The 25812-nt window shown below is 49.2% G+C and overlaps 1 protein-coding gene across 15 annotated transcripts in view; it reads right to left on the bottom strand.

The window, feature by feature from the left end:
* Nucleotides 1-25812, bottom strand: part of LOC144112122 (uncharacterized) — a 32491-nt gene that overhangs the window by 1444 nt on the left and 5235 nt on the right. For 4 of the 15 annotated variants that reach the window (XR_013310204.1, XR_013310202.1, XR_013310205.1 and 1 more), the window contains 9 exons: nucleotides 24291-24405; nucleotides 20918-21066; nucleotides 16780-16894; nucleotides 13348-13496; nucleotides 9210-9324; nucleotides 5776-5924; nucleotides 5234-5318; nucleotides 4191-4302; nucleotides 885-908 (listed from right to left, as the gene is read on the bottom strand). Coding sequence is in view for 1 of the 15 variants with exons in the window: in XM_077645177.1 (XP_077501303.1) it covers nucleotides 5821-5924; nucleotides 9210-9324; nucleotides 13348-13496; nucleotides 16780-16894; nucleotides 20918-21066; nucleotides 24291-24405 (747 nt within the window). In the remaining 14 variants the exon portion in view is untranslated. Of the gene's footprint in view, nucleotides 1-147; nucleotides 244-884; nucleotides 909-4184; nucleotides 4306-5130; nucleotides 5319-5775; nucleotides 5925-9209; nucleotides 9325-12805; nucleotides 12891-13347; nucleotides 13497-16779; nucleotides 16895-20917; nucleotides 21067-24290; nucleotides 24406-25812 lie in introns of those variants that run through there. The other 11 variants (XR_013310214.1, XR_013310215.1, XR_013310212.1 and 8 more) reach the window with 11 other exon arrangements.

The following is a 25812-nucleotide window of genomic DNA, read 5'->3' as shown; positions in this document are numbered from 1 at the left end:
CACAGGACTTTCAAAGCAATGCCCTAACTGTTCGAAATACAGAATAATGCATTATTTCCTCAATAATATTACCTTATTACAAAAGTGCATATGATCAGAACCTCAAGGGTATAAATCAGAGCTAAAAAGTACAGGAGGAAGCCTCACCTGTGAACACTATTTTGCCGGAAGGAAATATAGGAGAAGAGTGACGCGGGGTGCTCCGGGCGGTATATCAGTCTTGGATACAATTTCGGCCCGTAACTGAAAAGATAACACGCACTCTATTGCTGAACCGCCCCCAATCACGAAGACAGATTTCAATACCAAGCACAATATCATTGAAAATCCTCACTTCTATGCGCTCCCAGAGCGTTGTTGGAACCAATGAAACACTTGCGCACAGCACCTACAAAAACAAAACTTTACTCAGCCTCTAAAAAGCCCCTGCCCTGTCTGCAAAAAAACTCGCCCCTCCTCATCCCCCCGTCTAACCAATCCTGAGTATGCCGAGTGCTTCGAAAATGATCCTGGTTACGCAGTCCCGGTGCTAAAATTTAAGTGTATTTGAAGAGCCGAGCACAGCCACAGTCAGCCACAATGTTTGACAACCTTATGTTACTTAGCGCCCAGTCTGAACGACATGATTCTATGGAAAACCAGGCCTCATGAAGAAATCGTTTCTGACACGAGCAAAATTTAATCGTCTCAAATGTATCTCAAATGCAGAGCTCTCGACTGCAGCGTGCGACTGGAGCGACCCAGGATTAGACCACCAACCTGGTGTCCGGGAACAGGCTGGGCCGGCATCAGGACGTTGGCGGCCGAGTCGATCAGGGTTCCATACGGCACCCAGATGGGTGTGCCTTGCGGTGCGGGGGTCGGCGGCCCGCCCATCGCAAACGACCAGCCCAGGGCCCGGAAATCGCCTGTGTGCGTGAATGAGTGTAGGGGAGAGAGAAAGCAAAATCAAAGAGGTTACGTATTAAGTCTACCAGCCAGATCTTATTCTGCCTACCAAATACCGGGTATAATAACACTACAAAAGCGATCATTCCAGATCACTACACAATGATCTCAGCCAGCTCGCAGCTCACCGCTCCGCTGCTCCAGCGCTGGCGGGGCAGAGAATGTCACGTTTTAGGTGTGTGACGGAATGTTGCGATTTTAATGGTCGCTCTGCACCCTCCCAACAGTGTATGGTTTTCAAATGGCGCGAGAAATGGCCCAAATTAGCTGAGAAACATCGGCGAGGGGTAATCGCGGTTTAGAAACCCTAAAACTGAATGGCTAACACTAATGGCCGGCTAAGAATCTTCACTTGAAATCAGCTGCCTATCGGTAATCGCTAAAATTGAATTATTAGAATTTAGTCAATCACTAAATATTTAACGTGACTCACTTGTTTTTAACGTCCGCGAACACTGGTATTACTACATCGAAAAAACCTTCTCTTTAGTCCGGAAACCGTTCTTTTTTTTTTAACTAGTACGAAGCTTCCTTGAAACACCTGGCATATGAAACGCTTGCGCCTGGCGGTGGGATATTTCGGAAAATTTCTTTCAAGTACGGCCAGAGAATTGCTCAGATCTGGAACAAGAAACGGGAAACCAGGGGACATGTTCTCTAATCATTCATTCCATTTCCAATTCCTTTTGGTCGCGACATCAATCTTCGTATACGCAACAGCCAATGAGGATCCAAGCGACCAACCACAAACAAAGTTGCTTTGGCCGTGACACTGCCGCTTACCAGCGGTCAACTTTCTGTGGAACTGCAGCACAGGCTAGGCAAAAGGGGAAGGAGACTGGCCTTTGTTCCCGTGTCATAGGGAATGGGCTATCTCGGCGCTAGAGACCCCGCGCAGTCTCTCCAGCTTCCTCTCTTCACCCCTCATTATCATTATCAGCTTGACTACGGCCCCTGCAGGGCAAAGGCCTCTCCCATGTCTCTCCAATTAACCCTGTCCTCGGACAACTGCGGCCACCATATCCCCACAAACTTCTTAATCTCATTAGCCCAGCTAACCTTCTACCGCCCCCTTCTACGCTTGCCTTCTTTTGGTATCCACTCCGTTACCGTTAAGGAGCAGCGGTTATCTTGCCTTCGGTTTACATGCCCTGCCCAAGCCCATTTCTTCCTCTTAATTTCGACTAGGACGACCCGTTTATGACATCCTTTCACCACTCCGCACCTCTAAACCGAACACCTGCCTATATATAGCCTCTGATGCGATGGCACAGAAAGTTGACTGCGAGTTCACCCACTCCGCATCCAGTTCAGCTGAACTACTTGAACCACCAGTTCCTCTTTTTCTATTTTTTTAATTAGTTTTTGGGGGAAGTAAATGGCACAGTATGTCTGATATATCGTTGGACACCTGAACCGCGCCGTAAGGGAAGGGATAAAGGAGGGAGTGAAAGAAGCAAGGAAGAAGAGGTGCTGTATTGGAGGGCACCGGAATCATTTCGACCACCTGAAATCTTTAACGTGCACTGACATCGCACAGCACACGGGCGCCTTAGCGTTTTGCCTCCATAAACACACAGCCACCGCGGTCGGGTTCGAACCCGGGAACTCCGGATCAGTAGTCGAGTGCCCTAACCACTGAGCCACCGCGGCGGGTACCAGTTCCTCTGACGAGACAGGATTAGCGCCGATCACGGAGTAAGATACACGGGTGGGGACACAGTGACCCACGCAATGCGAAGAACAAGTCCCCTAGTTTCAGTAGGTGTCATGAAACGATTCTCCGATAGGCGGCCCATTTTCGCACGTTATTTTTTGCATGGTTAGAAACGACCGCCCTGATGACAAAACAGTAACTAATAGTGCCCTCTCGTTCTTTCGTTCGTTCAACCGACAGTTGGCCGCCATCCCTTGCGTTACTCAGGCGCTCCCGGTCTGATTGCGCTGAACAATGGCCGGCTGCCCAAACACCACAAAACAAGCCCACGAGCTGGCATCTCGCTTCTGTGGCAAAGAGAAAGTTCATGTATGTCTTCATAGATAGTTCATTTAGCTGTTTCACCGCACGGCGGGTAGAAGACGCTATCACAGGCCTTGTTTGGAGGTGCAAGAATGGTACTTTTTGTTTCGGGCGTCCAGCGCGTTTCGAATGCTGTGTCCTCATGCTGTGTCCATGTGTTGCAGGGAAGATTAAATAATTTTCACAAATAGCATTTTTGAGGCAAATACATGGCTTTTGCGGGCACGGTATTGCCAGGTTTGGCGGACACCAGGAAACCGGTGAATCATTTTAACTCTTAAAATGGTTAACTAATTTTCAATAATTAACTTTCAGAGATAGAAGCCTAGCTGCAGTTAGAGAATTGTAGCCGGTCGAAAGTAACCGCCGTTTTTTTAGATCTTCAAAAACGCGATTACCCTCAGCACTGTGGCCCCACATATTTTGGCTGCATCATACCAAAATACCTGTGCATTTGAAGAGCATGCAGGCAATGCAACCCCTCCAGTGCACACAACTACATTCGAAGTAGCCAAATTTTGTCGATCCACAGCGGCAAGGGTAATCGCGTTTTCTAAATTATAAGAACTGGTATGGCGGTTACTAACAACCAGATAGAAATACAGATCTCTATTTGCAACCGGGTGCCTAAATCTACTAGTGAAAAAGTTAATTATTAAAAATTAGTTAACCAGCTTACTAGTTAAGATCATTCATCGTTTTTCTGGTGTCCACCGACGTTTGCAATACCATGCCGCGAAAGCCATATTTTTACCTCAAAAATCCTATTGTTGAAAATCGCCGAAATTACTTTTTAAAGTCTTCCCTGTAACACCCCGTGTAACTTACGCCGTGGTGCCTATCACACGTTCAAATGCATCGCCCCCGTCGTTCATCGGCGCCGGTCCGCCAGTGTGACATGGGTGCGTGTGCGAGTAAGTGGCGTGTTTCTGCCAAGTTCACCGACGAGTCTTCTCCCATTGCCTACGTCCAATGGCTCCAGACCAAATGTACTAAAACAGAAATTAATCGCTGCAAAATACGACCCCTAATGTCCTTTCACTGTTCACGCACCCTTCCGACCACTTTTCCACCCTTGTTACGTCACAAATCTGGTCTCTCCAAGCGAGCCGTAACGAAGTCGCACGCGTGACAGACGAGGGTACACCGGTGCACAGTACAAACAGAGAGGAAAACCTCGAAAAAACCGACACCGACAACGCCACTCAAAGTGACCACTCACTGATGGGGTAATCGGTCTCGAGGGCCGCGTCCGCATGGCCGAATAGTGGAGAGTCACAGCGCCAAGGAGTCCTTGCCTCGATTTCTTCCACTGGCACAGGAAGGAAGCTCGTCTGCTAATGTAAAAAGAGGATGCGCACAATCATCTCGCTATACACTATTAACACACCTGACAACATGCTGGTGCTTCACAAACGTTGCTGGGCCCGTCCTCACCGTCGCTGCTATCGTTTTCGCCAAGGTATACGTGTGCCGCAGCAGGTTCTGTATATTATTACCTTTCAGAAGGCTACGAAAATAACAAATACGCGTTGCCAATTTCCAATTTTCAGCAACTTCCTAATCCCATCGCTCGCTCGTTACGATTTTTGCAGTCAAAATTTTCCGTAGCCTTGCCTAAAAGTACTAATGCCCTCTGCTTCGTGTTGAACACGAGTGAGACGAATGGTTCGATTCGAGGCCTATCTCCTATCCATTCCTAATAATCGAAAATACACGAATATTTTATACAAATCGGACACTCGAAATTGCAACGACAAGCATGCAAAAATTCTCCCATCAGAGGCCAAGGCTTGGCGAGGTGCATTCAGAGCTGCACAGGAGCACAGCAGACGGACGGAGTTCTGTCACAGCTTCAAGGCGTCAGTTCGTATGATCGCCCGTCATTATTTTTTCACCCACAGGCAATATCCGCACAAAAATGAAACAGACCTTAAAAAAAACTTGTAGAACCAGACAAACGCAATGTAACGGGCACACAAATCAAAGATAGGGTGCGGAAAGCGCAAAGCGGTACAAAGCAGTGCAATGAGGGGCTGCCTGTGCCGCATGCAAGGGCAGGATTGATCAAGCGGCACAGAAGAGCAGGAATGCTACGAAATGCAGAAAAGAAATTGAAATCAAATCGAAAATTAGGCAAAGCTTATCCGCATTTCAAACACCTGAAGCTGCTGTGCCCTTTACGGCCATGTCAGTTTTCTGCTCCTCTGTTGCGCTTTGCGCTATCCTCAGCTTTCGGAGAAAAAGTGCTACGAGTGGCCGCACCTGGCACAGCGTAGGGGGGCACCATGCCTTCACCACCAGAGCCACGTCCGTGCATTCGCATCGCAGGGACCTGCATTAAGACGAACTGCAAAGCAAGCAAAGCAGAAGCCATGTCATGAGGCGTGAACGTGCGCAATCCGAAACGATGGTGCCACAGGGACAACCAAATAAAGACTGCATGGTACGCAAGAGCAGGCCCCTTCCAGTAAACACTCTGCAAGTCAAATACAGCCTGGCCCAATGCAGCACCCCCTTCAACACCAACCAAAGCACAGAGGTGAGGGCTACAGCAAGCATCACGTTCACCTTTAAACAAAGAGGAGTAAAGAGGGAGTAAGCTGTCCCATAGTGCACTTGCGTGTCTTTGTTTAGAGTCCACCAACCGGACGCATGCGCACTGAGTGTCATGGGTTGACCTCGGCAGCCCGAAGAGAAGGACAGAAAATCGGAGGAAGTACGATCCAGATGTTCCACCGGCATCTCAAATGCAGAGCTCTCGAGTGCAGCGTGCGCCTGGAGCGACCCAGGGTTAGACCACCAACCTGGTGTCCGGGTACAGGCTGGGCCGGCATCAGGACGTTGGTGGCCTAGTCGATCCGTGTTCCGTACGGCACCCAGATGAGCGTTCCTTGCGGTGCGGGGGTCGGCGGCTCGCCCATCGCAAACGACCAGCCCAGGGCCCGGAAATCGCCTGTGTGCGCGAATGAGTGCAGGGGAGAGAGAAAGCAAAATCAAAGAGGTAACGTATGAACTCTACCAACCAGCTCTTATTCTGCCTACCAAATACCGGGTATAATAACACTACAAAAGCGATCATTCCAGATCACTACACAATAATCTCAGCCAGCTCGCACCTCACCACTTCGCTGCTCCAGCACTGGCGGGGCAGAGAATGTCACGTTTTAGGTGTGTGACGGAACGTTGCAATTTTAATGGTCGCTCTGCGCCCTCCAGACAGTGTATGGTTTCCAAATGGCGCAAGAAATGGCCCAAATTAGCTGAGAAACAGCGGCGAGGGGTAATCGCGGTTTAGAAACCCTAAAACTGAATGGCTACCACAAATGGCCGGCTAAGAATCTTCACTTGCAATCAGCTGCCTATCGGTAATGGCTAAAATTGAATTATTAGAATTTAGTCAATCACTAAATATTTAACATGACTCGCTTGTTTTTAACGTCCGCGAACACTGGTATTACTACGTCGAAAAAACCTTTTCTTTAGTCCGGAAACCGTTCTTTTTTTTTTAACTAGTACCAAGCTTCCTTGAAACACCTGGCATATGAAACGCTTGCGCCTGGCGGTGGAATATTTCGGAACATTTCTTTCAAGTACGGCCAGAGAATTGCTCAGATCTGGAACAAGAAACGGGAAACCAGGGGACATGTTCTCTAATCATTCATTCCATTTCCAATTCCTTTTGGTCACGACATCAATCTTCGTATACGCAACAGCCAATGAGGATCCAGGCGACCGACCACAAACAAAGTTGCTTTGGCCGTGACACTGCCGCTTACCAGCGGTCAACTTTCTGTGGAACTGCAGCACAGGCTAGGCAAAAGGGGAAGGAGACTGGCCTTTGTTCCCGTGTCATAGGGAATGGGCTATCTCGGCGCTAGAGACCCCGCGCAGTCTCTCCAGCTCCCTCTCTTCACCCCTCATTATCATTATCAGCTTGACTACGGCCCCTGCAGGGCAAAGGCCTCTCCCATGTCTCTCCAATTAACCCTGTCCTCGGACAACTGCGGCCACCATATCCCCACAAACTTCTTAATCTCATTAGCCCAGCTAACCTTCTACCGCCCCCTGCTACGCTTGCCTTCTTTTGGTATCCACTCCGTTACCATTAAGGAGCAGCGGTTATCTTGCCATCGGTTTACATGCCCTGCCCAAGCCCATTTCTTCCTCTTAATTTCGACTAGGACGACCCGTTTATGACATCCTCTTTCACCACTCTGCACCTCTAAACCGAACACCTGCCTATATATAGCCTCTGATGCGATGGCACAGAAAGTTGACAGCGAGTTCACCCACTCCGCATCCAGTTCAGCTGAACTACTTGAACCACCAGTTCTTCTTTTTCTATTTTTTTAATTAGTTTTTGGGAGAAGTAAATGGCACAGTATGTCTGATATATCGTTGGACACCTGAACCGCGCCGTAAGGGAAGGGATAAAGGAGGGAGTGAAAGAAGCAAGGAAGAAGAGGTGCTGTATTGGAGGGCACCGGAATCATTTCGACCACCTCAAATCTTTAACGTGCACTGACATCGCACAGCACACGGGCGCCTTAGTGTTTTGCCTCCATAAACACACAGCCACCGCGGTCGGGTTCGAACCCGGGAACTCCGGATCAGTAGTCGAGTGCCCTAACCACTGAGCCACCGCGGCGGGTACCAGTTCCTCTGCCGAGACAGGATTAGCGCCGATCACGGAGTAAGATACACGGGTGGGGACACAGTGACCCACGCAATGCGAAGAACAAGTCCCCTAGTTCCAGTAGGTGTCATGAGACGATTCTCCGATAGGCGGCCCATTTTCGCACGTTATTTCTTGCATGGTTAGAAACCACCGCCCTGATGACAAAACAGTAACTAATAGTGCCCTCTCGTTCTTTCGTTCGTTCAACCGACCGTTGGCCGCCATCCCTTGCGTTACTCAGGCGCTCCCGGGTCTGATTGCGCTGAACAATGGCCGGCTGCCCAAACACCACAAAACAAGCCCACGAGCTGGCATCTGGCTTCTGTGGCAAAGAGAAAGTTCATGTATGTCTTCATAGATAGTTCATTTAGCTGTTTCACCGCACGGCGGGTAGAAGACGCTATCACAGGCCTTGTTTGGAGGTGCAAGAATGGTACTTTTTGTTTCGGGCGTCCAGCGCGTTTCGAATGCTGTGTCCTCATGCTGTGTCCATGTGTTGCAGGGAAGATTAAATAATTTTCACAAATAGCATTTTTGAGGCAAATACATGGCTTTTGCGGGCACGGTATTGCCAGGTTTGGCGGACACCAGGAAACCGGTGAATCATTTTAACTCTTAAAATGGTTAACTAATTTTCAATAATTAACTTTCAGAGATAGAAGCCTAGCTGCAGTTAGAGAATTGTAGCCGGTCGAAAGTAACCGCCGTTTTTTTAGATCTTCAAAAACGCGATTACCCTCAGCACTGTGGCCCCACATATTTTGGCTGCATCATACCAAAATACCTGTGCATTTGAAGAGCATGCAGGCAATGCAACCCCTCCAGTGCACACAACTACATTCGAAGTAGCCAAATTTTGTCGATCCACAGCGGCAAGGGTAATCGCGTTTTCTAAATTATAAGAACTGGTATGGCGGTTACTAACATCCAGATAGATATACAGATCTCTATTTGCAACCGGGTGCCTAAATCTACTAGTGAAAAAGTTAATTATTAAAAATTAGTTAACCAGCTTACTAGTTAAGATTATTCATCGTTTTTCTGGTGTCCACCAACGTTTGCAATACCATGCCGCGAAAGCCATATTTTTACCTCAAAAATCCTATTGTTGAAAATCGCCGAAATTACTTTTTAAAGTCTTCCCTGTAACACCCCGTGTAACTTACGCCGTGGTGCCTATCACACGTTCAAATGCATCGCCCCCGTCGTTCATCGGCGCCGGTCCGCCAGTGTGACATGGGTGCGTGTGCGAGTAAGTGGCGTGTTTCTGCCAAGATCACCGACGAGTCTTCTCCCATTGCCTACGTCCAATGGCTCCAGACCAAATGTACTAAAACAGAAATTAATCGCTGCAAAATACGACCCCTCATGTCCTTTCACTGTTCACGCACCCTTCCGACCACTTTTCCACCCTTGTTACGTCACAAATCTGGTCTCTCCAAGCGAGCCGTAACGAAGTCGCACGCGTGACAGACGAGGGTACACCGGTGCACAGTACAAACAGAGAGGAAAACCTCGAAAAAACCGACACCGACAACGCCACTCAAAGTGACCACTCACTGATGGGGTAATCGGTCTCGAGGGCCGCGTCCGCATGGCCGAATAGTGGAGAGTCACAGCGCCAAGGAGTCCTTGCCTCGATTTCTTCCACTGGCACAGGAAGGAAGCTCGTCTGCTAATGTAAAAAGAGGATGCGCACAATCATCTCGCTATACACTATTAACACACCTGACAACATGCTGGTGCGTCACAAACGTTGCTGGGTCCGTCCTCACCGTCGCTGCTATCGTTTTCGCCAAGGTATACGTGTGCCGCGGCAGGTTCTGTATATTACAGTCGAACCTCGTTATAACGAACACTGATATAGCGAATTATCGGTTATAGCGAACTAATTACGAATTTTGGTTGGTCATGCTACATTTCAGTGACATTTATTCTTTTATAACGAAACCGAAAACGCGAGATCCGCCGCGATATCGGCTGTAACGAAGAAATATTTGGTTTACACGAGGCTCAGAACTTGAAAGTAGCATAAAAAAAAACAAAAACCAAAATGAAAATCGAAGGCCGATACACAGCTGAATTTTTTTTTTATCGTTTGAAAAAGTTTTGCCGTCTGGCACAAAAATCGCGTTTGGATGGTCGCGTCACCTGTGAACAGAGCGCGAAAACTCTGAAAGCTCATGACATGACAGAGGGCCGAAAGGCGGCGCCACTTGTCCAGCGGTAAAGAAAGGCAAGCGCAGCAACATTGGCAACTTTGAGGCCGGCGTTCTGACATCAGCACAGCGGCCAGTCTTGTTGTTGCAGCGCTCGAAATGGCATCGAAGAGGAAAGCGATCTCGCTCCAGACAAAGCTGCAGATACTGAGAGCTGTGGACAGTGGCCGCAAGAAAAAGGATATTGCTTCGGAATTCGGCGTTCCTCCAAGTACGTTATCCACCATTTTGGCCACTAGAAAGAAGATTGAGGGCAACACCGAGGACGCCATAAAAGCCGACCGTAAATGAGTTAGGCCTTGCCATCACCCGGACGTGGAAGCGGCTTTGCTTTCTTGGTTTAAAGATGTGAGGGCGCGAAATTTGCCGGTGTCGGGAGCACTTCTTCAACGGAAGGCCCACAGCCTGGCCTGCGTACTGGGGCATGACGATTTCTGTGCAAGCAGCGGTTGGCTGCAACGTTTCAAAGATAGGCACGAGATCGCGTGCCACACTTTGTCTGGCGAAGGGTCCGCTGTCGACATGGAGACATGTCAAACGTGGCTGGAGAATTTTCGTCCTCTGCTCCAGGAGTACGACGAGTGCGACGTATACAACGTCGACGAAACCGGCGTGTTTTTCAAGTTGTTGCCAGAGCGGTCACTGGCGATGAAGAACGAGACCTGCCATGGGGGCAAGAAAAACAAAGACCGGGTGACTGTCGTCGTTGCCGTGAACATGGACGGCTCCGACAAAAGACGGCTCACCGTCATCGGCAAGTCGGCACATCCGAGGTGCCTGAAAGGCGTCCGGAATTTGCAGGTTCAATACACGTCGAACAAAAAAGCGTGGATGACGACCAAGCTTTTCGAGGACTGGCTGAGAGCGTTTGACCAGGACATGGAGAGGCAGCACAGGAAGGTCCTGTTGCTTTTGGACAACTGTTCGGCGCATAAAGTTTCGATCGTGCTGAAGGCAGTTCGCTTGCAGTTTTTGCCACCGAACGCAACTTCTGCTTTGCAGCCTTTAGACAAAGGCATTATTCGTTCCCTTAAGTGCAATTATAGGAAGCGTTTGGTGACGCAACTGGTGTTTGACATCGATCGACATAGATCGACAACAATAAACATCAAGACGACACTCGAAATGTTGTACGGGTCGTGGAATGAGGTGAGGCAGTCGACAATAAGGAACTGTTTCGCGGATGCCGGTTTTGTTCTGCCTGCCGACAAAGAAGAAGTGCAGCCCGAAGACCAGGCAGAGCTGGACAGAACTTGGGATCGGCTGGCAGTCCCAGGCGTCGAATTCGACGATTTCGTTTCGGCCGATGAGAACTTGGCCGTGGCGCCCGAGCTGACGGATCAAGAAATTGTGGATCGCGTTTTGTTGCCCGAGGATGACAGCAGCAGCGACAGCGGTGAGAGTGAACGGGATGAACCAACGATGAGCAGTGCGGATGCCGCGGACATGGCCAGGAGGCTGAAAGGATATTTGGAAAAACTCCCGACGACGAAAACTGCTGACGTAGAAAAGGCCCTCTTGAGCATGGACAATGTAGAAAACTTCATTCTGCGCAGCGCTGTGAAAAGCCACCAGACGAAGATAACATCTTTCTTCAAATGAACGAATGCAAACCTGTTTGGCTGATCCCGGGCTGGCGTTGCATATGTCTCCTCGCCCAACGCCGCCTCTCCTCCTTCTCTTCTCGCCCAACGCCCCCTCTCCTCCTCCTCCTCTTCTCTCAAAGCTGCTTTGGCAGCTTTTTTTTTTCAACGGTCCCTCTCGGGGCCACCAATCGCGCTTCGGCAGAGCACGCAGGCGCGATGGTTCCCGCTGTGTCTCACTCGAGTTCCTCTCTCTACACCAAGTCGCCTATGCGCAGACACATGGTGCAGTCGTTTCGCGCCACGCACTTTCACGTGCGCGGCGACGTAAGAACAGTCGTGTCAACCTTCCCATATTCCGGCCTATTTTGATTGAATGCCACAAGGAGACAGGTAAGGATAACCACGTTTGTAGTGGGTTCAAAGCCAAGTATATAATGCATTTTAGTGTCTAGAATATTTGCGCGAGCCAAATTACGAATTTGTCACAGCCGATATTTATGTCTACTGTTACAACGAATATCGGATATAACGAACTGATTTACGGTCCCGATGCTACTTCGTTATAACGAGGTTCGACTGTATTACCTTTCAGAAGGCTACGAAAATAACAAATACGCGTTGCCAATTTCCAATTTTCAGCAACTTCCTAATCCCATCGCTCGCTCGTTACGATTTTTGCAGTCAAAATTTTCCGTAGCCTTGCCTAAAAGTACTAATGCCTTCTGCTTCGTGTTGAACACGAGTGAGACGAATGGTTCGATTCGAGGCCTATCTCCTATCCATTCCTAATAATCGAAAAGACACGAATATTTTATACAAATCGGACCCTCGAAATTGCAACGACAAGCATGCAATAATTCTCCCATCAGAAGCCAAGGCTTGGCGACGTGCATTCAGAGCTGCACAGGAGCACAGCAGACGGACGGAGTTCTGTCACAGCTTCAAGGCGTCAGTTCGTATGATCGCCCGTCATTATTTTTTCACCCACAGGCAATATCCGCACAAAAATGAAACAGACCTTAAAAAAAACTTGAAGAACCAGACAAACGCAATGTAACGGGCACACAAATCAAAGATAGGGTGCGGAAAGCACAAAGCGGTACAAAGCAGTGCAATGAGGGGCTGCCTGTGCCGCATGCAAGGGCAGGATTGATCAAGCGGCACAGAAGAGCAGGAATGCTACGAAATGCAGAAAAGAAATTGAAATCAAATCGACAATTAGGCAAAGCTTATCCGCATTTCAAACACCTGAAGCTGCTGTGCCCTTTACGGCCATGTCAGTTTTCTGCTCCTCTGTTGCGCTTTGCGCTATCCTCAGCTTTCGGAGAAAAAGTGCTACGAGTGGCCGCACCTGGCACAGCGTAGGGGGGCACCATGCCTTCACCACCAGAGCCACGTCCGTGCATTCGCATCGCAGGGACCTGCATTAAGACGAACTGCAAACCAAGCAAAGTAGAAGCCATGTCATGAGGCGTGAAAGTGCGCAATCCGAAACGATGGTGTCACAGGGACAACCAAATGAAGACTGCATGGTACGCAAGAGCAGGCCCCTTCCAGTAAACACTCTGCAAGTCAAATACAGCCTGGCCCAATGCAGCGCCCCCTTCAACACCAACCAAAGCACAGAGGTGAGGGCTACAGCAAGCATCACGTTCACCTTTAAACAAAAAGGAGTAAAGAGGGAGTAAGCTGTCCCATAGTGCACTTGCGTGTCTTTGTTTAGAGTCCACCAACCGGACGCATGCGCACTGAGTGTCATGGGTTGACCTCGGCAGCCCGAAGAGAAGGACAGAAAATCGGAGGAAGTACGATCCAGATGTTCCACCGGCATCTCAAATGCAGAGCTCTCGACTGCAGCGTGCGCCTGGAGCGACCCAGGATTAGACCACCAACCTGGTGTCCGGGAACAGGCTGGGCCGGCATCAGGACGTTGGCGGCCGAGTCGATCAGGGTTCCGTACGGCACCCAGATGGGTGTGCCTTGCGGTGCGGGGGTCGGCGGCCCGCCCATCGCAAACGACCAGCCCAGGGCCCGGAAATCGCCTGTGTGCGTGAATGAGTGTAGGGGAGAGAGAAAGCAAAATCAAAGAGGTTACGTATTAAGTCTACCAGCCAGATCTTATTCTGCCTACCAAATACCGGGTATAATAACACTACAAAAGCGATCATTCCAGATCACTACACAATGATCTCAGCCAGCTCGCAGCTCACCACTCCGCTGCTCCAGCGCTGGCGGGGCAGAGAATGTCACGTTTTAGGTGTGTGACGGAATGTTGCGATTTTAATGGTCGCTCTGCACCCTCCCAACAGTGTATGGTTTTCAAATGGCGCGAGAAATGGCCCAAATTAGCTGAGAAACATCGGCGAGGGGTAATCGCGGTTTAGAAACCCTAAAACTGAATGGCTAACACTCATGGCCGGCTAAGAATCTTTACTTGAAATCAGCTGCCTAACGGTAATCGCTAAAATTGAATTATTAGAATTTAGTCAATCACTAAATATTTAACGTGACTCACTTGTTCTTAACGTCCGCGAACACTGGTATTACTACGTCGAAAAAAACCTTCTCTTTAGTCCGGAAACCGTTCTTTTTTTTTTAACTAGTACGAAGCTTCCTTGAAACACCTGGCATATGAAACGCTTGCGCCTGGCGGTGGGATATTTCGGAAAATTTCTTTCAAGTACGGCCAGAGAATTGCTCAGATCTGGAACAAGAAACGGGAAACCAGGGGACATGTTCTCTAATCATTCATTCCATTTCCAATTCCTTTTGGTCGCGACATCAATCTTCGTATACGCAACAGCCAATGAGGATCCAAGCGACCAACCACAAACAAAGTTGCTTTGGCCGTGACACTGCCGCTTACCAGCGGTCAACTTTCTGTGGAACTGCAGCACAGGCTAGGCAAAAGGGGAAGGAGACTGGCCTTTGTTCCCGTGTCTTAAGGAATGGGCTATCTCGGCGCTAGAGACCCCGCGCAGTCTCTCCAGCTTCCTCTCTTCACCCCTCATTATCATTATCAGCTTGACTACGGCCCCTGCAGGGCAAAGGCCTCTCCCATGTCTCTCCAATTAACCCTGTCCTCGGACAACTGCGGCCACCATATCCCCACAAACTTCTTAATCTCATTAGCCCAGCTAACCTTCTACCGCCCCCTTCTACGCTTGCCTTCTTTTGGTATCCACTCCGTTACCATTAAGGAGCAGCGGTTATCTTGCCTTCGGTTTACATGCCCTGCCCAAGCCCATTTCTTCCTCTTAATTTCGACTAGGACGACCCGTTTATGACATCCTTTCACCACTCTGCACCTCTAAACCGAACACCTGCCTATATATAGCCGCTGATGCGATGGCACAGAAAGTTGACTGCGAGTTCACCCACTCCGCATCCAGTTCAGCTGAACTACTTGAACCACCAGTTCCTCTTTTTCTATTTTATTAATTAGTTTTTGGGGGAAGTAAATGGCACAGTATGTCTGATATATCGTTGGACACCTGAACCGCGCCGTAAGGGAAGGGATAAAGGAGGGAGTGAAAGAAGCAAGGAAGAAGAGGTGCTGTATTGGAGGGCACCGGAATCATTTCGACCACCTGAAATCTTTAACGTGCACTGACACCGCACAGCACACGGGCGCCTTAGCGTTTTGCCTCCATAAACACACAGCCACCGCGGTCGGGTTCGAACCCGGGAACTCCGGATCAGTAGTCGAGTGCCCTAACCACTGAGCCACTGCGGCGGGTACCAGTTCCTCTGCCGAGACAGGATTAGCGCCGATCACGGAGTAAGATACACGGGTGGGGACACAGTGACCCACGCAATGCGAAGAACAAGTCCCCTAGTTCCAGTAGGTGTCATGAGACGATTCTCCGATAGGCGGCCCATTTTCGCACGTTATTTCTTGCATGGTTAGAAACCACCGCCCTGATGACAAAACAGTAAATAATAGTGCCCTCTCGTTCTTTCGTTCGTTCAACCGACCGTTGGCCGCCATCCCTTGCGTTACTCAGGCGCTCCCGGTCTGATTGCGCTGAACAATGGCCGGCTGCCCAAACACCACAAAACAAGCCCACGAGCTGGCATCTGGCTTCTGTGGCAAAGAGAAAGTTCATGTATGTCTTCATAGATAGTTCATTTAGCTGTTTCACCGCACGGCGGGTAGAAGACGCTATCACAGGCCTTGTTTGGAGGTGCAAGAATGGTACTTTTTGTTTCGGGCGTCCAGCGCGTTTCGAATGCTGTGTCCTCATGCTGTGTCCATGTGTTGCAGGGAAGATTAAATAATTTTCACAAATAGCATTTTTGAGGCAAATACATGGCTTTTGCGGGCACAGTATTGCCAGGTTTGGCGGACACCAGGAAACCGGTGAATCATTTTAACTCTTAAAATGGTTAACTAATTTTCAATAATTAACTTTCAGAGATAGAAGCCTAGCTGCAGTTAGAGAATTGTAGCCGGTCGAAAGTAACCGCCGTTTTTTTAGATCTTCGAAAACGCGATTACCCTCAGCACTGTGGCCCCACATATTTTGGCTGCATCATACCAAAATACCTGTGCATTTGAAGAGCATGCAGGCAATGCAACCCCTCCAGTGCACACAACTACATTCGAAGTAGCCAAATTTTGTCGATCCACAGCGGCAAGGGTAATCGCGTTTTCTAAATTATAAGAACTGGTATGGCGGTTACTAACATCCAGATAGATATACAGATCTCTATTTGCAACCGGGTGCCTAAATCTACTAGTGAAAAAGTTAATTATTAAAAATTAGTTAACCAGCTTACTAGTTAAGATTATTCATCGTTTTTCTGGTGTCCACCAACAATTGCAATACCATGCCGCGAAAGCCATATTTTTACCTCAAAAATCCTATTGTTGAAAATCGCCGAAATTACTTTTTAAAGTCTTCCCTGTAACACCCCGTGTAACTTACGCCGTGGTGCCTATCACACGTTCAAATGCATCGCCCCCGTCGTTCATCGGCGCCGGTCCGCCAGTGTGACATGGGTGCGTGTGCAAGTAAGTGGCGTGTTTCTGCCAAGATCACCGACGAGTCTTCTCCCATTGCCTACGTCCAATGGCTCCAGACCAAATGTACTAAAACAGAAATTAATCGCTGCAAAATACGACCCCTCATGTCCTTTCACTGTTCACGCACCCTTCCGACCACTTTTCCACCCTTGTTACGTCACAAATCTGGTCTCTCCAAGCGAGCCGTAACGAAGTCGCACGCGTGACAGACGAGGGTACACCGGTGCACAGTACAAACAGAGAGGAAAACCTCGAAAAAACCGACACCGACAACGCCACTCAAAGTGACCACTCACTGATGGGGTAATCGGTCTCGAGGGCCGCGTCCGCATGGCCGAATAGTGGAGAGTCACAGCGCCAAGGAGTCCTTGCCTCGATTTCTTCCACTGGCACAGGAAGGAAGCTCGTCTGCTAATGTAAAAAGAGGATGCGCACAATCATCTCGCTATACACTATTAACACACCTGACAACATGCTGGTGCGTCACAAACGTTGCTGGGTCCGTCCTCACCGTCGCTGCTATCGTTTTCGCCAAGGTATACGTGTGCCGCGGCAGGTTCTGTATATTACAGTCGAACCTCGTTATAACGAACACTGATATAGCGAATTATCGGTTATAGCGAACTAATTACGAATTTTGGTTGGTCATGCTACATTTCAGTGACATTTATTCTTTTATAACGAAACCGAAAACGCGAGATCCGCCGCGATATCGGCTGTAACGAAGAAATATTTGGTTTACACGAGGCTCAGAACTTGAAAGTAGCATAAAAAAAAAACAAAAACCAAAATGAAAATCGAAGGCCGATACACAGCTGAATTTTTTTTTATCGTTTGAAAAAGTTTTGCCGTCTGGCACAAAAATCGCGTTTGGATGGTCGCGTCACCTGTGAACAGAGCGCGAAAACTCTGAAAGCTCATGACATGACAGAGGGCCGAAAGGCGGCGCCACTTGTCCAGCGGTAAAGAAAGGCAAGCGCAGCAACATTGGCAACTTTGAGGCCGGCGTTCTGACATCAGCACAGCGGCCGGTCTTGTTGTTGCAGCGCTCGAAATGGCATCGAAGAGGAAAGCGATCTCGCTCCAGACAAAGCTGCAGATACTGAGAGCTGTGGACAGTGGCCGCAAGAAAAAGGATATTGCTTCGGAATTCGGCGTTCCTCCAAGTACGTTATCCACCATTTTGGCCACTAGAAAGAAGATTGAGGGCAACACCGAGGACGCCATAAAAGCCGACCGTAAATGAGTTAGGCCTTGCCATCACCCGGACGTGGAAGCGGCTTTGCTTTCTTGGTTTAAAGACGTGAGGGCGCGAAATTTGCCGGTGTCGGGAGCACTTCTTCAACGGAAGGCCCACAGCCTGGCCTGCGTACTGGGGCATGACGATTTCTGTGCAAGCAGCGGTTGGCTGCAACGTTTCAAAGATAGGCACGAGATCGCGTGCCACACTTTGTCTGGCGAAGGGTCCGCTGTCGACATGGAGACATGTCAAACGTGGCTGGAGAATTTTCGTCCTCTGCTCCAGGAGTACGACGAGTGCGACGTATACAACGTCGACGAAACCGGCGTGTTTTTCAAGTTGTTGCCAGAGCGGTCACTGGCGATGAAGAACGAGACCTGCCATGGGGGCAAGAAAAACAAAGACCGGGTGACTGTCGTCGTTGCCGTGAACATGGACGGCTCCGACAAAAGACGGCTCACCGTCATCGGCAAGTCGGCACATCCGAGGTGCCTGAAAGGCGTCCGGAATTTGCAGGTTCAATACACGTCGAACAAAAAAGCGTGGATGACGACCAAGCTTTTCGAGGACTGGCTGAGAGCGTTCGACCAGGACATGGAGAGGCAGCACAGGAAGGTCCTGTTGCTTTTGGACAACTGTTCGGCGCATAAAGTTTCGATCGTGCTGAAGGCAGTTCGCTTGCAGTTTTTGCCACCGAACGCAACTTCTGCTTTGCAGCCTTTAGACAAAGGCATTATTCGTTCCCTTAAGTGCAATTATAGGAAGCGTTTGGTGACGCAACTGGTGTTTGACATCGATCGACATAGATCGACAACAATAAACATCAAGACGACACTCGAAATGTTGTACGGGTCGTGGAATGAGGTGAGGCAGTCGACAATAAGGAACTGTTTCACGGATGCCGGTTTTGTTCTGCCTGCCGACAAAGAAGAAGTGCAGCCCGAAGACCAGGCAGAGCTGGACAGAACTTGGGATCGGCTGGCAGTCCCAGGCGTCGAATTCGACGATTTCGTTTCGGCCGATGAGAACTTCGCCGTGGCGCCCGAGCTGACGGATCAAGAAATTGTGGATCGCGTTTTGTTGCCCGAGGATGACAGCAGCAGCGACAGCGGTGAGAGTGAACGGGATGAACCAACGATGAGCAGTGCGGATGCCGCGGACATGGCCAGGAGGCTGAAAGGATATTTGGAAAAACTCCCGACGACGAAAACTGCTGACGTAGAAAAGGCCCTCTTGAGCATGGACAATGTAGAAAACTTCATTCTGCGCAGCGCTGTGAAAAGCCACCAGACGAAGATAACATCTTTCTTCAAATGAACGAATGCAAACCTGTTTGGCTGATCCCGGGCTGGCGTTGCATATGTCTCCTCGCCCAACGCCGCCTCTCCTCCTTCTCTTCTCGCCCAACGCCCCCTCTCCTCCTCCTCCTCTTCTCTCAAAGCTGCTTTGGCAGCTTTTTTTTTTCAACGGTCCCTCTCGGGGCCACCAATCGCGCTTCGGCAGAGCACGCAGGCGCGATGGTTCCCGCTGTGTCTCACTCGAGTTCCTCTCTCTACACCAAGTCGCCTATGCGCAGACACATGGTGCAGTCGTTTCGCGCCACGCACTTTCACGTGCGCGGCGACGTAAGAACAGTCGTGTCAACCTTCCCATATTCCGGCCTATTTTGATTGAATGCCACAAGGAGACAGGTAAGGATAACCACGTTTGTAGTGGGTTCAAAGCCAAGTATATAATGCATTTTAGTGTCTAGAATATTTGCGCGAGCCAAATTACGAATTTGTCACAGCCGATATTTATGTCTACTGTTACAACGAATATCGGATATAACGAACTGATTTACGGTCCCGATGCTACTTCGTTATAACGAGGTTCGACTGTATTACCTTTCAGAAGGCTACGAAAATAACAAATACGCGTTGCCAATTTCCAATTTTCAGCAACTTCCTAATCCCATCGCTCGCTCGTTACGATTTTTGCAGTCAAAATTTTCCGTAGCCTTGCCTAAAAGTACTAATGCCTTCTGCTTCGTGTTGAACACGAGTGAGACGAATGGTTCGATTCGAGGCCTATCTCCTATCCATTCCTAATAATCGAAAAGACACGAATATTTTATACAAATCGGACCCTCGAAATTGCAACGACAAGCATGCAATAATTCTCCCATCAGAGGCCAAGGCTTGGCGAGGTGCATTCAGAGCTGCACAGGAGCACAGCAGACGGACGGAGTTCTGTCTCAGCTTCAAGGCGTCAGTTCGTATGATCGCCCGTCATTATTTTTTCACCCACAGGCAATATCCGCACAAAAATGAAACAGACCTTAAAAAAAACTTGTAGAACCAGACAAACGCAATGTAACGGGCACACAAATCAAAGATAGGGTGCGGAAAGCGCAAAGCGGTACAAAGCAGTGCAATGAGGGGCTGCCTGTGCCGCATGCAAGGGCAGGATTGATCAAGCGGCACAGAAGAGCAGGAATGCTACGAAATGCAGAAAAGAAATTGAAATCAAATCGTAAATTAGGCAAAGCTTATCCGCATTTCAAACACCTGAAGCTGCTGTGCCCTTTACGGCCATGTCAGTTTTCTGCTCCTCTGTTGCGCTTTGCGCTATCCTCAGCTTTCGGAGAAAAAGTGCTACGAGTGGCCGCACCTGGCACAGCGTAGGGGGGCACCATGCCTTCACCACCAGAGCCACGTCCGTGCATTCGCATCGCAGGGACCTGCATTAAGACGAACTGCAAAGCAAGCAAAGCAGAAGCCATGTCATGACGCGTGAACGTGCGCAATCCGAAACGATGGTGCCACAGGGACAACCAACTGAAGACTGCATGGTACGCAAGAGCAGGCCCCTTCCAGTAAACACTCTGCAAGTCAAATACAGCCTGGCCCAATGCAGCGCCCCCTTCAACACCAACCAAAGCACAGAGGTGAGGGCTACAGCAAGCATCACGTTCACCTTTAAACAAAGAGGAGTAAAGAGGGAGTAAGCTGTCCCATAGTGCACTTGCGTGTCTTTGTTTAGAGTCCACCAACCGGACGCATGCGCACTGAGTGTCATGGGTTGACCTCGGCAGCCCGAAGAGAAGGACAGAAAATCGGAGGAAGTACGATCCAGATGTTCCACCGGCATCTCAAATGCAGAGCTCTCGACTGCAGCGTGCGCCTGGAGCGACCCAGGATTAGACCACCAACCTGGTGTCCGGGAACAGGCTGGGCCGGCATCAGGACGTTGGCGGCCGAGTCGATCAGGGTTCCGTACGGCACCCAGATGGGTGTGCCTTGCGGTGCGGGGGTCGGCGGCCCGCCCATCGCAAACGACCAGCCCAGGGCCCGGAAATCGCCTGTGTGCGTGAATGAGTGTAGGGGAGAGAGAAAGCAAAATCAAAGAGGTTACGTATTAAGTCTACCAGCCAGATCTTATTCTGCCTACCAAATACCGGGTATAATAACACTACAAAAGCGATCATTCCAGATCACTACACAATGATCTCAGCCAGCTCGCAGCTCACCACTCCGCTGCTCCAGCGCTGGCGGGGCAGAGAATGTCACGTTTTAGGTGTGTGACGGAATGTTGCGATTTTAATGGTCGCTCTGCACCCTCCCAACAGTGTATGGTTTTCAAATGGCGCGAGAAATGGCCCAAATTAGCTGAGAAACATCGGCGAGGGGTAATCGCGGTTTAGAAACCCTAAAACTGAATGGCTAACACTAATGGCCGGCTAAGAATCTTCACTTGAAATCAGCTGCCTATCGGTAATCGCTAAAATTGAATTATTAGAATTTAGTCAATCACTAAATATTTAACGTGACTCACTTGTTTTTATCGTCCGCGAACACTGGTATTACTACGTCAAAAAAACCTTCTCTTTAGTCCGGAAACCGTTCTTTTTTTTTTTAACTAGAATGAAGCTTCCTTGAAACACCTGGCATATGAAACGCTTGCGCCTGGCGGTGGGATATTTCGGAAAATTTCTTTCAAGTACGGCCAGAGAATTGCTCAGATCTGGAACAAGAAACGGGAAACCAGGGGACATGTTCTCTAATCATTCATTCCATTTCCAATTCCTTTTGGTCACGACATCAATCTTCGTATACGCAACAGTCAATGAGGATCCAAGCGACCAACCACAAACAAAGTTGCTTTGGCCGTGACACTGCCGCTTACCAGCGGTCAACTTTCTGTGGAACTGCAGCACAGGCTAGGCAAAAGGGGAAGGAGACTGGCCTTTGTTCCCGTGTCATAGGGAATGGGCTATCTCGGCGCTAGAGACCCCGCGCAGTCTCTCCAGCTTCCTCTCTTCACCCCTCATTATCATTATCAGCTTGACTACGGCCCCTGCAGGGCAAAGGCCTCTCCCATGTCTCTCCAATTAACCCTGCCCTCGGACAACTGCGGCCACCATATCCCCACAAACTTCTTAATCTCATTAGCCCAGCTAACCTTCTACCACCCCCTTCTACGCTTGCCTTCTTTTGGTATCCACTCCGTTACCATTAAGGAGCAGCGGTTATCTTGCCTTCGGTTTACATGCCCTGCCCAAGCCCATTTCTTCCTCTTAATTTCGACTAGGACGACCCGTTTATGACATCCTTTCACCACACTGCACCTCTAAACCGAACACCTGCTTATATATAGCCTCTGATGGAATGGCACAGAAAGTTGACTGCGAGTTCACCCACTCCGCATCCAGTTCAGCTGAACTACTTGGACCACCAGTTCCTCTTTTTCTATTTTTTTAATTAGTTTTTGGGGGAAGTAAATGGCACAGGAGGGAGTGAAAGAAGCAAGGAAGAAGAGGTGCTGTATTGGAGGGCACCGGAATCATTTCGACCACCTGAAATCTTTAACGTGCACTGACATCGCACAGCATACGGGCGCCTTAGCGTTTTGCCTCCATAAACACACAGCCACCGCGGTCGGGTTCGAACCCGGGAACTCCGGATCAGTAGTCGAGTGCCCTAACCACTGAGCCACCGCGGCGGGTACCAGTTCCTCTGCCGAGACAGGATTAGCGCCGATCACGGAGTAAGATACACGGGTGGGGACACAGTGACCCACGCAATGCGAAGAACAAGTCCCCTAGTTCCAGTAGGTGTCATGAGACGATTCTCCGATAGGCGGCCCATTTTCGCACGTTATTTCTTGCATGGTTAGAAACCACCGCCCTGATGACAAAACAGTAACTAATAGTGCCCTCTCGTTCTTTCGTTCGTTCAACCGACCGTTGGCCGCCATCCCTTGCGTTACTCAGGCGCTCCCGGGTCTGATTGCGCTGAACAATGGCCGGCTGCCCAAACACCACAAAACAAGCCCACGAGCTGGCATCTGGCTTCTGTGGCAAAGAGAAAGTTCATGTATGTCTTCATAGATAGTTCATTTAGCTGTTTCACCGCACGGCGGGTAGAAGACACTATCACAGGCCTTGTTTGGAGGTGCAAGAATGGTACTTTTTGTTTCGGGCGTCCAGCGCGTTTCGAATGCTGTGTCCTCATGCTGTGTCCATGTGTTGCAGGGAAGATTAAATAATTTTCACAAATAGCATTTTTGAGGCAAATACATGGCTTTTGCGGGCACGGTATTGCCAGGTTTGGCGGACACCAGGAAACCGGTGAATCATTTTAACTCTTAAAATGGTTAACTAATTTTCAATAATTAACTTTCAGAGATAGAAGCCTAGCTGCAGTTAGAGAATTGTAGCCGGTCGAAAGTAACCGCCGTTTTTTTAGATCTTCAAAAACGCGATTACCCTCAGCACTGTGGCCCCACATATTTTGGCTGCATCATACCAAAATACCTGTGCATTTGAAGAGCATGCAGGCAATGCAACCCCTCCAGTGCACACAACTACATTCGAAGTAGCCAAATTTTGTCGATCCACAGCGGCAAGGGTAATCGCGTTTTCTAAATTATAAGAACTGGTATGGCGGTTACTAACATCCAGATAGATATACAGATCTCTATTTGCAACCGGGTGCCTAAATCTACTAGTGAAAAAGTTAATTATTAAAAATTAGTTAACCAGCTTACTAGTTAAGATTATTCATCGTTTTTCTGGTGTCCACCAACGTTTGCAATACCATGCCGCGAAAGCCATATTTTTACCTCAAAAATCCTATTGTTGAAAATCGCCGAAATTACTTTTTAAAGTCTTCCCTGTAACACCCCGTGTAACTTACGCCGTGGTGCCTATCACACGTTCAAATGCATCGCCCCCGTCGTTCATCGGCGCCGGTCCGCCAGTGTGACATGGGTGCGAGTAAGTGGCGTGTTTATGCCAAGATCACCGACGAGTCTTCTCCCATTGCCTACGTCCAATGGCTCCAGACCAAATGTACTAAAACAGAAAATAATCGCTGCAAAATACGACCCCTAATGTCCTTTCACTGTTCACGCACCCTTCCGACCACTTTTCCACCCTTGTTACGTCACAAATCTGGTCTCTCCAAGCGAGCCGTAACGAAGTCGCACGCGTGACAGACGAGGGTACACCGGTGCACAGTACAAACAGAGAGGAAAACCTCGAAAAAACCGACACCGACAACGCCACTCAAAGTGACCACTCACTGATGGGGTAATCGGTCTCGAGGGCCGCGTCCGCATGGCCGAATAGTGGAGAGTCACAGCGCCAAGGAGTCCTTGCCTCGATTTCTTCCACTGGCACAGGAAGGAAGCTCGTCTGCTAATGTAAAAAGAGGATGCGCACAATCATCTCGCTATACACTATTAACACTCCTGACAACATGCTGGTGCGTCACAAACGTTGCTGGGTCCGTCCTCACCGTCGCTGCTATCGTTTTCGCCAAGGTATACGTGTGCCGCGGCAGGTTCTGTATATTATTACCTTTCAGAAGGCCACGAAAATAACAAATACGCGTTGCCAATTTCCAATTTTCAGCAACTTCCTAATCCCATTGCTCGCTCGTTACGATTTTTGCAGTCAAAATTTTCCGTAGCCTTGCCTAAAAGTACTAATGCCTTCTGCTTCGTGTTGAACACGAGTGAGACGAATGGTTCGATTCGAGGCCTATCTCCTATCCATTCCTAATAATCGAAAAGACACGAATATTTTATACAAATCGGACACTCAAAATTGCAACGACAAGCATGCAATAATTCTCCCATCAGAGGCCAAGGCTTGGCGAGGTGCATTCAGAGCTGCACAGAAGCACAGCAGACGGACGGAGTTCTGTCACAGCTTCAAGGCGTCAGTTCGTATGATCGGCCGTCATTATTTTTTCACCCACAGGCAATATCCGCACAAAAATGAAACAGACCTTAAAAAAAACTTGTAGAACCAGACAAACGCAATGTAACGGGCACACAAATCAAAGATAGGGTGCGGAAAGCGCAAAGCGGTACAAAGCAGTGCAATGAGGGGCTGCCTGTGCCGCATGCAAGGGCAGGATTGATCAAGCGGCACAGAAGAGCAGGAATGCTACGAAATGCAGAAAAGAAATTGAAATCAAATTGAAAATTAGGCAAAGCTTATCCGCATTTAAAACACCTGAAGCTGCTGTGCCCTTTACGGCCATGTCAGTTTTCTGCTCCTCTGTTGCGCTTTGCGCTATCCTCAGCTTTCGGAGAAAAAGTGCTACGAGTGGCCGCACCTGGCACAGCGTAGGGGGGCACCATGCCTTCACCACCAAAGCCACGTCCGTGCATTCGCATCGCAGGGACCTGCATTAAGACGAACTGCAAAGCAAGCAAAGCAGAAGCCATGTCATGAGGCGTGAACGTGCGCAATCCGAAACGATGGTGCCACAGGGACAACCAACTGAAGACTGCATGGTACGCAAGAGCAGGCCCCTTCCAGTAAACACTCTGCAAGTCAAATACAGCCTGGCCCAATGCAGCACCCCCTTAAACACAAACCAAAGCACAGAGGTGAGGGCTACAGCAAGCATCACGTTCACCTTTAAACAAAAAGGAGTAAAGAGGGAGTAAGCTGTCCCATAGTGCACTTGCGTGTCTTTGTTTAGAGTCCACCAACCGGACGCATGCGCACTGAGTGTCATGGGTTGACCTCGGCAGCCCGAAGAGGACAGAAAATCGGAGGAAGTACAATCCAGATGTTCCACCGGCATCT

This window comes from Amblyomma americanum, chromosome 1, assembly GCF_052857255.1.
Source record: "Amblyomma americanum isolate KBUSLIRL-KWMA chromosome 1, ASM5285725v1, whole genome shotgun sequence".
In the NCBI taxonomy this organism is placed as follows: domain Eukaryota; kingdom Metazoa; phylum Arthropoda; class Arachnida; order Ixodida; family Ixodidae; genus Amblyomma; species Amblyomma americanum.
The sequence above is the reverse complement of the archived record's forward strand: the minus strand, read 5'-3'. Positions and strand labels throughout refer to the sequence as shown.